This window comes from Hemitrygon akajei, chromosome 28 (assembly GCF_048418815.1).
Source record: "Hemitrygon akajei chromosome 28, sHemAka1.3, whole genome shotgun sequence".
NCBI classification, from domain to species: domain Eukaryota; kingdom Metazoa; phylum Chordata; class Chondrichthyes; order Myliobatiformes; family Dasyatidae; genus Hemitrygon; species Hemitrygon akajei.
This window is the reverse complement of record NC_133151.1, coordinates 8,746,652-8,759,174: the sequence shown is the minus strand read 5'-3', so window position 1 is coordinate 8,759,174 and position 12,523 is coordinate 8,746,652. Positions and strand designations below refer to the sequence as shown.

The 12,523-nt window shown below is 49.6% G+C and overlaps 1 protein-coding gene across 1 annotated transcript in view; it reads left to right on the top strand.

Annotated features, from left to right (window-relative positions):
- Nucleotides 1-997: 997 nt before the first annotated feature.
- Nucleotides 998-12,523, top strand: part of LOC140717661 (pecanex-like protein 3) — a 125,049-nt gene continuing 113,523 nt past the window's right edge. The window contains 2 exon segments of the mRNA XM_073031295.1: nucleotides 998-1,240; nucleotides 11,381-11,589. Of these exon segments, the coding sequence (XP_072887396.1) occupies nucleotides 1,088-1,240; nucleotides 11,381-11,589 (362 nt within the window). The 5' untranslated portion in view covers nucleotides 998-1,087.

Sequence of the window (12,523 nt, the reverse complement as noted above, 5' to 3'; positions counted from 1 at the left end):
TCCCCTCTGATCAGGCCAACCACCGTGGTGTCGTCTGCGAACTTGATAATGGAGTTCAGGAACGCAGTCGTAGGTGAAAAGGGAGTACAGAAGAGGGCTCAGCACACAGCCTTGAGGCACAAGGGTGAGAGTGGAGGAGGAGAGGTTGTCTAATTTAACAGATTGGGGTCTGTTAGTCAGAAAGTCCTTGGTCCAATTGCAGAGGGATGAGCTGATAGCTAAACACAAGTTAAAAGAGATAAGCTGTTTCTATTTGGGACTGTTGATAGCCACATTACATAGGGAGATGTCCCTTTCATCTGTGGCCCCACCTCTTTAGGTTGATAAGCGATCCAATTTAAGTAAGGATTGGCTCTGCTTTGATTGATCTTGTCTGCCTTTCCCGTATCGAAGGGACTCCCCGATGCACCTTCGATGGGCAGCGCCACGAGCCAATAGTAATTCGCTCTGGATGATTGACGTACTCGCCGTCCAGTCACCGATGGAAACTGTGCCCCCTGCCGCCCTCTTTTATTAAAAAGGTGAAAATCAGCAACTTCGTAAATAGAGCAAATAGAAAAAGGTAGCAAAGTGATTGACAGGAAATCTAACCAATGGACACCGTGTTACCGCAGGTCGCTAAGAACACCGCTTAGAAAAAATAATAACAAATTCAAAATAACGTTTGTAAATAAAATGTGTTAAATAGGTAACATCGAAATATCATACCTGATAAATTAAATACTATTTTAAAAAACATATATAATTTTGATTTCAGGTCGTGATCTCACGTTGACGTCGCCGTGAAGCGATTGCTCGCGCTCCGGCCGCTTCGCCCTCTGACCGACGTGGCGGCGGGCCAATAACGACGAACCGCTCTCCTAACGGACGTGGATGCTGCCCAATAGCCGCCGGAAGGCCCGCCCCGGCTGCCGGCCCGGGCCAATCAGGGGGGGCCACCGGGGCGGGAGCGTTTGATCGGCCGTTGTGTCCGGGAGGGGAGGAGTGACGGGGGGGGGCGGTGGGAAATATGGAGGCCTGGAGTCGCTGAGGAGGAGAGAGGCCGCCGCCGCCGCGACGACGACGACGAAGACGGCCGGCCTGGAGGATGGGCTCGCAGGTGCTGCAGATCCTCCGCCAGGGCGTCTGGGCCTCGCTGACGGGCGGCTGGTACTTCGACCCGCACCAGAGCAAGTTCTCCAACTGCTTCCACCTCTACGTCTGGCTCTTCCTGCTCTGCCTGCCCTTCCTGCTCTTCATGGTGAGTGCCCCGGCCCGGGGGGTGAGGGGGGTCCGGGGCTCGGGAGGCCGGGCTGACTTTGGGTGGGAGGATGACTCGGGGAGGAGGTCTGTGATCTCTGGGAGGTCCTGGAGCCCAGGTCAGGAGGTAGACCGGGCTTTGGAGACCTTTTGTGTGCTGGCTGGGGGTTGAGAGAGAGAGAAGGAGGTGGACAGGAGTGCTCAGCCTGCAGTCAAGGGTCACCTGGGTTGTCCGGGCATATGAAATCCTGGGAATGGGATCGTACCTGTCACCAAGGGAGTCCAGGGCACTTTTGAGGGGGGAGGGGGTTGGAGAGATTCCGGCTTGTCACCTTGGGCTGCGATGGAGGGTCTCCCTGCCCTCGTTCTCCCCCCACCACCAATGTCCAGTTTTAATGCCATTCTTCCGTGGGGCTGGAGGATCCTCAGACCCAGGTTTCTAAACCTTGCTTCCCATCTCCCCCCCCCCCCCCCCACCGTCCTGTTCCATCGGGTGGAAATGGAGATCCTGCAGGAAGATGAACAGGAGAGAAATTTCGAAGGTTTTAGAAAAAAAACCTAGATTATGACTCAAAAATACAACTGCAGATGCAGTGGATCAAAGATTATGTCTACTGTGCTTGGGATATATACGTACAATAGGACCACAGCCTTGTCACCGGGTTTGGAGGCTTGTGTACCTCAATGACCCGGGGGGGGGGGGGGTCTGTGCTGGCTGGCATCAGGACTTTATGCTTTGGCTCTTGGTAGGGTCACCTGTGCCAAGCAGGGGTCAAAGGGTAGAGGCCAGGCTAAGGGTGGTCCACCGGTCCTCCAGGTTCGGGGCAGACAACCCTGATTCGTCAGACGACGACCGTTACGGAAAAAGCAACGAAAAATCCTTCTACGTCTGAGTGCAACAGTGTTCCTGAGTCTCCACCGCAGGACTGACAGGAGTGAAAACCGAGAGGAAGCTACTGACACAACGAAGGAAGCCCTGAACACAGCCAGAGATGGAGGACCTCTGGAAACACCAGTGGTGTAACGGCAGTAGCTGTAGTAATATTTTTGTAGCTTGGGAAAGTCAGGAGACCCATAGTTCCCATATTTGAGGGAAATACACCTAGTTGGCACACCACAGCTGGTATTTGCAGTCACAAACTTTTTTTTGCTGATGAGCCGTGCAGCAGAATAAAATATTTTCTATTCCACTTTGGATGGCTTCAGCCCGTGTAGGAGGTGGGACGGTCCCCAGTCCAATTTATCCAGTCCTGTTATTATTCAGCTTGCATCTCCTGTATGAGTTGTTGTGATTCATGGGGATTTTCTGATTCAGAATCAGGTTTATTATCACTGACGTGCGTCGTGAAATTTGTTGTTTTGCGGCAGCAGTATACTGCAATGCATAAAATTATAACTTGCAGTAATATATAAATTGTCGTCATCGTTGTGCAGCGTGTCGTGTGACATCATCATCATGTGATGTGGGCGATCATGGGCTTTCCGTGACCCTGATTGTTCTTGGCAAACTTTTCCACACAAGTGATTTGTCGTTGCCGTCTTCTGGGCAGTTTCTTCTGAGAGACCCCCGGCCATTATCAATACTCTTCGGAGCCTGGCATCAGTGGTTGGGTTCCGGAGGATTGGAGGGTTGCAGATGCTGTTCCCTTATTCAAGGAAGGGAGTAGAGATAGCCCAGGAAATTATAGACCAGTGAGTCTTATTTCAGTGGTTGGTAAGTTGATGGAGAAGATCCTGAAAGGCAGGATTTATGAACATTTGGAGAGGCATAATATGATTAGGGATAGTCAGCATGGCTTTGTCAAGGGCAGGTCGTGCCTCATGAGCCTGATTGAATTATTTGAGGATGTGACTAAACACTGATGAAGGTAGAGCAGTAGATGTAGTTTATATGGATTTCAGTAAGGCATTTGATAGGTACCCCATGCAAGGCTTATTGAGAAAGTACAGAGGCATGGGATCCAAGGGGATCTTGCTTTGTGGATCCAGAACTGGCTTGCCCACAGAAAGCAAAGAGTGGTTGTAGACGGGTCATATTCTGCATGGAGGTCAGTGACCAGCGGTGTGCCTCAGAGATCTGTTCTAGGACCCTTACTCTTTGTGATTTTCATAAATAACCTGGATGAGAAAGTGGAGGGATGGGTTAGTAAATTTGCTGATAACACAAAGGTTGGGGGTTCTGTGGATAGTGTGGAGGGCTTCAGAGGTTACAGTGGGACATTGATAGGATGCAAACCTGGGCTGAGAAGTGGCAGATGGAGTTCAACCCGGATAAGTGTGAAGTGGTTCATTTTGGTAGGTCAAATATGATGGCAGAATATAGTATAAATGGTAAGACTCTTGGCAGTGTGGAGGATCAGAGGGTCCGAGTCCATAGGACACTCAAAGTTGCTGCACAGGTTGATTCTGTGGTTAAGAAGGCGTACGGTGTATTGGCCTTCATCAATCGTGGGATTGAGTTTAGGAGCCGAGAGGTAATGTTGCAGCTATATAGGACCCTGGTCAGACCCCACTTGGAGTACTGTGCTCGGTTCTGGTCGCCTCACTACAGGAAGGATGTGGAAACCATAGAAAGGCTGCAGAGGAGATTTACAAGGATGTTGCCTGGATTGGGGAGCATGCCTTATGAGAATAGGTTGAGTGAACTCGGCCTTTTCTGCTTAGAGTGACAGAAGATGAGAGGTGACCTGATAGAGGTGTATAAGATGATGAGAGGCATTGATCGTGTGGATAGTCAGAGGCTTTTTCCCAGGGTTGAATGGCTAGCATGAGAGGGCATAGTTTTAAGGTGCTTGGGAGCAGGTGCAGAGGAGACATCAGGGGTAAGTTTTTTACGCAGAGAGTGGTGAGTGAATGGAATGGGGTGGCGGTGGTGGAGGTGGAAACGATAGGGTCTTTTAAGAGACTCCTGGATGGAGACATGGAGCGTAGAAAAATAGAGGGGTATGGGTAAGCCTAGGTAGTTCTAAGGTAAGGACATGTTCAGCACAGCTTTCTGGGCCGAAGGGCCTGTATTGTGCTGTAGGTTTTCTACGTTTCTAACCAGGACTTGTGATATGCACCGGCTGCTCATCTGACCATCCATCACTTGCCCCCGTAGCTTCTCGTGACCCTGATCGGTGGGGCTAAGCAGGTGCCACACCTCGCCCAAGGGTGACCTGCAGGCTGGCGGAGGGAAGGAGTGCCCCACACCTCCTCTGGTAGAGACACATCTCCACCCTGTCACCAAAACATTTAAGTAGTGGAAAGAAGGAGCAAAAGTAGTGAGGTACAGTTTGTGCACACATCTTAGGGTGCTGAAGACTTTTGCACAGTACTGTGTTTCCCAACGTGGGGCGAATAGCGAGCTTGTAAATCGAACGTAGACCATGGAAATCGACAGTACATTACAGGCCCTTCGGCCCACAATGTTGTGCCGACCATGTAACCCACTCTAGGAATCTCCCTGCCGCACAGCCCTCTAATTTTCCTAAGCTCCACGTACCTTCTTAAGAATCCCTTAACAGACCCTATTGTATCCGCCTCCACCGAATGGAGAGGGTGGAGCACGGAGGGAGGGGTGCAAAGGGGTGCCTTGGGCAAGGTCTGATGCGGGTGCAGACACACCCAGCCCTGAGACAGCAGGCAAGGTAATTTGATTCCAAACAATTGCTTTATTGATGATTACAGAATGTCTTTCTGGTGCTTCCCGCTCCCTCGCCTCTCCCATCCCCCTTTTCCCAACCGTGATTCCCCTCTCCCTGCCCCCTTCCCACTCTCAGTCCGCAATAGAAACCCACATCAGAGTCGGGTTTATCATCACCCTATGTCATGAAAAGTGTTTTTGTTTGTGGGCAGCAATATAATATAATGCAATGCATGAAATTGTTAACAGTCTTTGTCATCTTAGCCATGTATGTTTATGCCTAAGACTTTTGCCCAGTACTGTTGTGTTCGTGGATTAGTTCATTGCCCACTTAGTATTATCCAGGATCCCACCCGTCCATCCAGCATCCTCTCTGACTTTCTACCATCGGGCAGGAGACTCCGATGCATAAAGACAGGAACGGTCAGGATGGGAAACAGTTTCTTCCCCCAGGCCGTCAGGCTTCTGAACTCCCTGCCGTGTCGTATCCAAAGTGTCACCGGTTAATCTGTTCTGTACCCGACAATATTTAATTTATGCTGTTTGTTTATCTCTATGTGTAATTCATTTGGAAATCTTTTTTCCTTACTTTCCTAAGTTGTCGTGTGTGTAATGTGTACTATAGTGCTTTGCACCCAGTTCCGAGAAGCGTCTCATATGACGGTGTACGTGCATATAGTTAAATGACACTAAACTTGGTGGAGGGGACGAATCTGTCCCTGAAGCGTTGAGCGTGTGTCTTTGTACCCCTGTGCTTCTTTGTGGGAAGATGCATGATCGAATCGCACTGCTTGTTGGCGGACTTTAATATTGTTATTTTTACTCCTTGTTTCTCTGCTTGCTTCCAATCCTCGTATCTGCCGTCTAACTCCTGGATGCGGCCCGTGAAACTGAGCCAGGCTGTCACCTATGACCCCACGATGAACTTTCTCCGTGACCTTCCTCAGCCTCATGGTGCACTACGGCCTCTGCATCCTTCCACTTCCAGCCTCTGATACAGTCCCTCCCCTCTCCGTTTTCACCGCTTGTCATGTCGTCAACTGTCTGGATTTGGAATTCCCACCCCAACCCCCCAATTTTATACACTGGATCAGATTTGTTACCACTGACATATGTTGTGAAATTTGTTGTTTTGTCATAACAGTACGTTGTTCAAAGTAAACTTATTATCAAAATACATATATGTCACCGTACACAACCCTGAGATTCATTTCCCTGCGGGTGTACTCAGCAAATCTATAGAATATTAACTATAACAGGATCAATGAAAGATCAACCAGAGTGCAGAAGACAACAAGCTGTGAAAATGCAAATATATATAAATAAATAGCAATAAATAACGAGAGCATGAGGTAAGGAGTTCTTAAAGTGAGATCGTCGGAACTTCTCAATGGATGGGCAAGTGAGTGTAGTTACCCCCTTTTGTTCAAGAGCCTGATGGTTGAGGGGTGGTAATTGTTCCTGAACCTGGTGGTGCGAGTCCTGAGGCTCTTGTACCTTCTACCTGATGGCAGCAGTGAGAAGAGAGCACGGCCTGGGTGGTGGGGGTCTCTGGAGAAGGGAGCACGGCCTGGGCGGTGGGGGTCTCTGGAGAAGAGAGCACGGCCTGGGTGGTGGGGCTCTCTGGAGAAGGGAGCACGGCCTGGGTGGTGGAGGTCTCTGGAGAAGGGAGCACGGCCTGGGCGGTGGGGGTCTCTGGAGAAGAGAGCACGGCCTGGGTGGTGGGGGTCTCTGGAGAAGAGAGCACGGCCTGGGTGGTGGGGGTCTCTGGAGAAGGGAGCACGGCCTGGGTGGTGGAGGTCTCTGGAGAAGGGAGCACGGCCTGGGTGGTGGGGGTCTCTGGAGAAGAGAGCACGGCCTGGGTGGTGGGGGTCTCTGATGATGGACGCTGCTTTCCAACGACAGTGCTTCATGTCGATGTGCTCAATGGTTGAGCAAACTTTGCAAATGCAGATATAAATAAATAGCAATCGATGACAAGACTATGAGATAAACAGTTTTAAAATGAGATCTTATGAAAAATATATTGTAAAGTACATTAAGATGTGTGGAACAAAAAGAGAACATAAATACTGGGGTAGTGTTCATGGGTTCATTGTCTGCTCAGAAACCTGACGGTGGAGGGGAAGAAGTTGTTCCTAACGCTGCGTGTCCTGTTCGTGTGTACCTCCTCTCCGTTGTTAGTAATGAGAAGAGGGCACGTCCAGGGTTGCCACTGACGTTGTGGCAGCTGCCCCGGGTTCGACTCCGGCCGGCTCCTCGCAAGCTGTCCACCTGCGCTGGGTCGAGCGTCGAGCTAGCGACTCGGCCTCATAAACCAAACGGGCAAAATGCTAAAGAAGCGGCGAGGTTGCTGCCTGACGCGCCACAAGGTGCGGAGAGGAGCTCTACATGTCCAGGGCGGTGGGAATCCTTAGTGCTGGACGCTGCTTTGCCTTTTGACGGTGGCGAGGCTGGTGCTTATGATGGAGCTGGCTGAACTTACAACCCTCCACAGCTTTTTTTTCCCCCGAACCCGGGCAGTGACGCCTCCAAACCGAGCTGTGATGCAACCAGTTAGAATGCTCTCCGTCTGCAGAAACTTGCTGGAGTCTTCAGTGACATGCCAGAACTCCTGAAACACAGCCGCCGGTATCGATGTGTTGGGCCCAGAGTCGACCTTCAGAGATGTGGTCACCCGAGGACTTGGAAGCTGCTCGCCCGCTCCACGGCTGACCCCCCCACCCCGCGTGTTTCCGTTGCTTTCCCTCCCGGAAGTGTGGCCTTCAGGAAGCAAACTCGCGGTGCTTCATAAAACCAACTCCCTTCTGCTCGCTCTCCCGATGTCTCCTCCTGTAAATGGCCGTCAGACATTGGCTTGGTCCGGAGGAGGTTCACGAGAATGATCCCAGCAATGAAAGGGTTATTGTACGAGGAGTGTTCGATGGCTCGGGGCCCGTACTCGCTGATGTTTAGAAGAATTGTGTGTGGGGGGTGGGGGGGTGAATGGGTATCTCATTGAAACCTATCGAATATAGAAAGGCCCAGAGAGAGTGGATGCGGAGAGAATGTTTTCTGTAGTGGGGCAGTCTAGGACCCGAGAGCACAGCTCGGAATAGAGAGGCTTCTCTTTAGAATAGAGATGAGGGGAAATTTCTTTAGCCAGAGGGTGGTGAATCTGTGGAATTCGTTGCCGCAGACGGCTGTGCAGCCCAAGTCATTTGGATATATTTAAAGCAGAGGTTGATGGGTTCCTGATTAGTAAGGGCATGGAGGAGAAGGCAGGAGAATGGGGTCGAGAGGTTAATAAATCAGCCATGGTGGAATGGTAGAGCAGACTCTGGGCTGAATGGCCTCATTCTGTTCCTATGTCTTATGGTCTGATAATGTATACTTTGAGGAGCCTGGGGCCAGTGTTTACGATGCAGTATAGTGTAAATGCATGTAGTTGATAACAGCCCTCGGGGAAATTGTGGAGTCGGAGGGTTGTGCTGGGAAGGCTTTGAGATTGACAAGCAGGGCTTGGTTTTGGGAAGTACGCAGAGAGACACTCAGATCAGTGCATATAAGGGCTTCAAGCCTGTTCATGGAGCCTCTCTGGTCCAAGATCTTTGCAGGTTAAGAGATGTTGATGGAGTGGATGCTTCCCCTGGCTAGGGTGTTGAGAACCAGGGGTCACACTTGCAAGCCAAGTCTATGGTCATTTAACTATATACTGTCTGCCATCAAACAGGACAACGTTTCTCCAAAGCAGGGTGTAAGGCACAGCAGTACACATAACATACAATAACTTAGGAAAGTAAGGATGAAAACTGTAGATGGATTACACAGAAATAAACAAAGTGCATAAATTAAATATTGTCAGGTATGGAACAGTGACACTTCGAATGCGATGCGGTAGGCAGTTCAGAAGCCTGACGGCCTGAGGGAAGAAACTGTTTCCCATCCTGACCGTTCTTGTCTTTATGCATCGGAGTCTCCTGCCTGATGGTAGAAAGTCAGAGAGGATGCCGGACGGACGGGTGGGATCCTGGATAATACTAAGGGCCCTGCATACGCAGCGCTCCTGATAAATGTCCCCGATGGACGGTAGGGAGACCCCTGTGATCCTCTCGGCCGTTCTCACAGTCCTTTTCAAGTAAGGGGGTCGGCTATTCCAAATTCAGGTGAGACATCTCCTCTTCTGGAGAGCAGCGAATTGTTGGGATTTTCTACCTCAATGGCCCATGGAGACTTAGCCGTGCGATTCCATTTGAAACGGAGGCCGATAGATTTTTGGAGATTTGGAAAGGTGCGCGGAGGAGAAGGGCTTGGAGGGTCATGGGCAGAATGTGGGCTACCCTCTCCTATGCAGCTTAGCAGTCGTTTGTATCCTGTTTTTCTGCAAAAAGGCCCATCAGATCAAAATCCGGTTTTGTATCACTGACCCAAGTCATGAAATTTGTTGTTGTGCGGCAGCAGTATATTGTTCACAGTAAATTTTATTATCAGAGTATATGTACAACCCCGAGATTCATTTTCCTGCGGGATGCTCAGTAAATCTTTCGGCTAGTAACTATAACTGAATCAATGAAAGATCAGAGTGCAGAAGATGGCAAACCGTGCAAATATAAATAAACAGCAATAAATAACGAGACCATGAGCTGAAGAGTTGTTATAATGAGATCGTTGGTTGTGGGAACATCTCAATAGATGAGTAGTTATCCCCTTTTGTTCAGGAGCCTGATGGTTGAGGGGTAGTAACTGTTCCTGAACCTGGTGGTGTGAGTCCTGAGGCTCCTGTACCTCCTTCCTGATGGTTGAGGGGTAATAACTGTTCCTGAACCTGGTGGTGTGAGTCCTGAGGCTCCTGTACCTTCTACCTGATGGTTGAGGGGTAGTAACTGTTCCTGAACCTGGTGGTGTGAGTCCTGAGGCTCCTGTACCTTCTACCTGATGGTTGAGGGGTAGTAACTGTTCCTGACCCTGGTGGTGTGAGTCCTGAGGCTCCTGTACCTCCTTCCTGATGGTTGAGGGGTAGTAACTGTTCCTGAACCTGGTGGTGCGAGTCCTGAGGCTCCTGTACCTTCTACCTGATGGCAGCAGTGAGAAGAGAGCACGGCCTGGGCAGTGGGGGTCTCTGATGATGGACGCTGCTTTCCTACGGCGACGTTTCATGTTGATGTACTCAATGGTTGGGAGGGCTTTACCCGTGATGTCCTGTGTGGAATCCACTGCCTTTTGTGGGATTTTCCGCTGAAAGGAATTGGTGTTTTCATACCAGGCCGTGATGCTCCCCACTACACATCTACAGAAATTTGTCTATAAGTTTTTGATGTTGTGTCAAATCTCTGCGGCCTCCTGGGGAAGTAGAAACACTGCCGTGCTTTCTTTGCAATTGCACTTGTGCAATAGTATTGCCAAGGAATTCAAAGTCGCTGATCCTCCGATGAGGATTGGCTCGTGGACCTCCGGTTTCCCTCTCCTGAAGTTCTCAATCATGTATTAGCATTGCAAAACATAATAATGACTAGCATTACAACTTACAATAAGTATATGTCAAATTAAATTAAGTAGTGCAAAAATTGAGCAAAAGAAAATGCGGTCGGCCCTCCTTATGCGCAGATTCAACCAACCGCGGATCGGGAAGACCCGCAAGTTCTCTCTCCAGCACTCCTTGTTTGAGCATGCACAGACTATTTTTTTCTTGTCATTATTCCCTAAACAATACAGTATAACAACTATTTACATAGCATTTACATTGTATTAGGTATTATAAGTAATATATAAGACTTAAAAGTACAGGCAGTCCCCGGGTTATGAATGAGTTCCATTCCTGAGACCGTCTTTAAGTCGGATTTGAAGTAGGAACAGGTACATCCGGTATTATTTAGCATCAGTTAGTCAAACGTTTTTCTTAGTACATAGTACATATTTTACCTTCCTATGCATATAAAACACTTAAGAAACATACGTATTTCAATAATTAAACCACTGCGTTGCTTAGTAATAATTGTAGCTTTCATCGGGGCAGGGCCTTTCACATGCTCCATTAAAATCATTCTGATCGTTGACTGACTGTAGCCTAAGGCTTTTCCAATGAACGATGGCGTTTCACCTCTTTCCGATCGCTTTATTACTTTCACCTTATTTTGAATCGTGATCGTGATTATTTTCGTGAACAGAAACACTGCGGATTCAGAGCTGTGCCGCCAGGTCCTAATGTCCACCGCAAGGAGACAGGTTAAATAAGGGACTTGAGCATCCGCGTTTTTTGGTATCCGCGGGTGGTCTCGGAACCAATCCCCCGTGGACAAGGAGGGCCGACTGTAATCTACATAGGTTCATTGAAATGGAAAATGTAAGCTCCCAAGGATCGACTGAGGCGAGTGTCAAGTTTTGTACCAGAACAGTGTTGTCCTGGACTGTCTGCTCTGTCATTCATAGAACTTTTGAGGTTGGAATGTCAGCAGTGGTGTCCAGCGATGGTCACCGGAAGTGTGCGTTTGGCTTGTTTGGGACTCACGCTGTGTCTCCTTCCTCCCCCCCCCCCACCAGGCTTTACCGCCCAGCACCTCTGTTGCCGGCATCTACTGCGCTGTCGTCGCCCTGTTCTTCACCACGGTCAAGTCCGTCAACTACCGCCTGCACGCCATGTTCGACGAGGGGGAGATCGTGGAGCAGCGGAACCCCTCGCTGGCCGTGGAGGGCAGCAAGCTGGAGGAGTCCGAGCTGGGGGCCAGCGGCGAGGAGAGCAGTGGCGTCAGGTGAGGAGATTTGACGGGGGGCGTGCAGAATTGCAAGGGGGTATAGACGGGGTAAATGCAAGCAGGCTTTTTCCACTGAGGTTGGGTGGGACTACAGCTGGACGTCATGGGGTAAGGCTGAAAAGGTTAAGTGGAAGATGAGGGGGGAAACTTCACTCGGAGGCAAGTTGACCCCCACCCGCCCCATTTAAGTTTGGGTAGGGGGGTAATATCTGTGACTTGCCCCACTTGCGTATGCAAGCACACACAAGAAACAGATGGTCAACTGCACTCTTCCGCGGCAGTCGAGCCCCTCGTTGTCGTGGGGGTGGGAACCTGATGTGCACAGAAAGGACTTGGGCAGGCGAGGACCATGGGCAAGGAAGTGGCAGATGGAATACAGGGGTGTGTACGGTCATAAACACAAGAGATTCTGCAGATGTTGGGGGAGCAACACACACACACACACAAAATGCTGGGGGATCTCAGCAGGTCAGGCAGCATCTATGGAGGAAAATGAACAATTGCTTTTCAGTCAAAGACCCTTCATCAGGACACATATGGTCATGCACTTTGGTTGAAAGAATATAAGCATAGACTGTTTTACTTAATCAAGTCAAGTCACTTTTATTGTCATTTCGACCATAACTGCTGGTACAGTGCACAGTAAAAATGAGAATGTTTTTCAGGGCCATGGTGTTACCTGACACAGTACAAAAACTAGACTGAACTATGTAAAAACAACATAGAGAAAGCTACACTAGACTACAGACCTACCCAGGACTACATAAAGTGCACAAAAACAGTGCAGGCATTACAATAAATAATAAACAGGACAATAGGGCAGTAAGGTGTCAGTCAGGCTTCGGGTATTGAGGAGTCTGATAGCTTGGGGGAAGAAACTGTCTCACAGTCTGGCTGTGAGAGCCCGAATGCTTCGGAGCCTTTTCCCAGA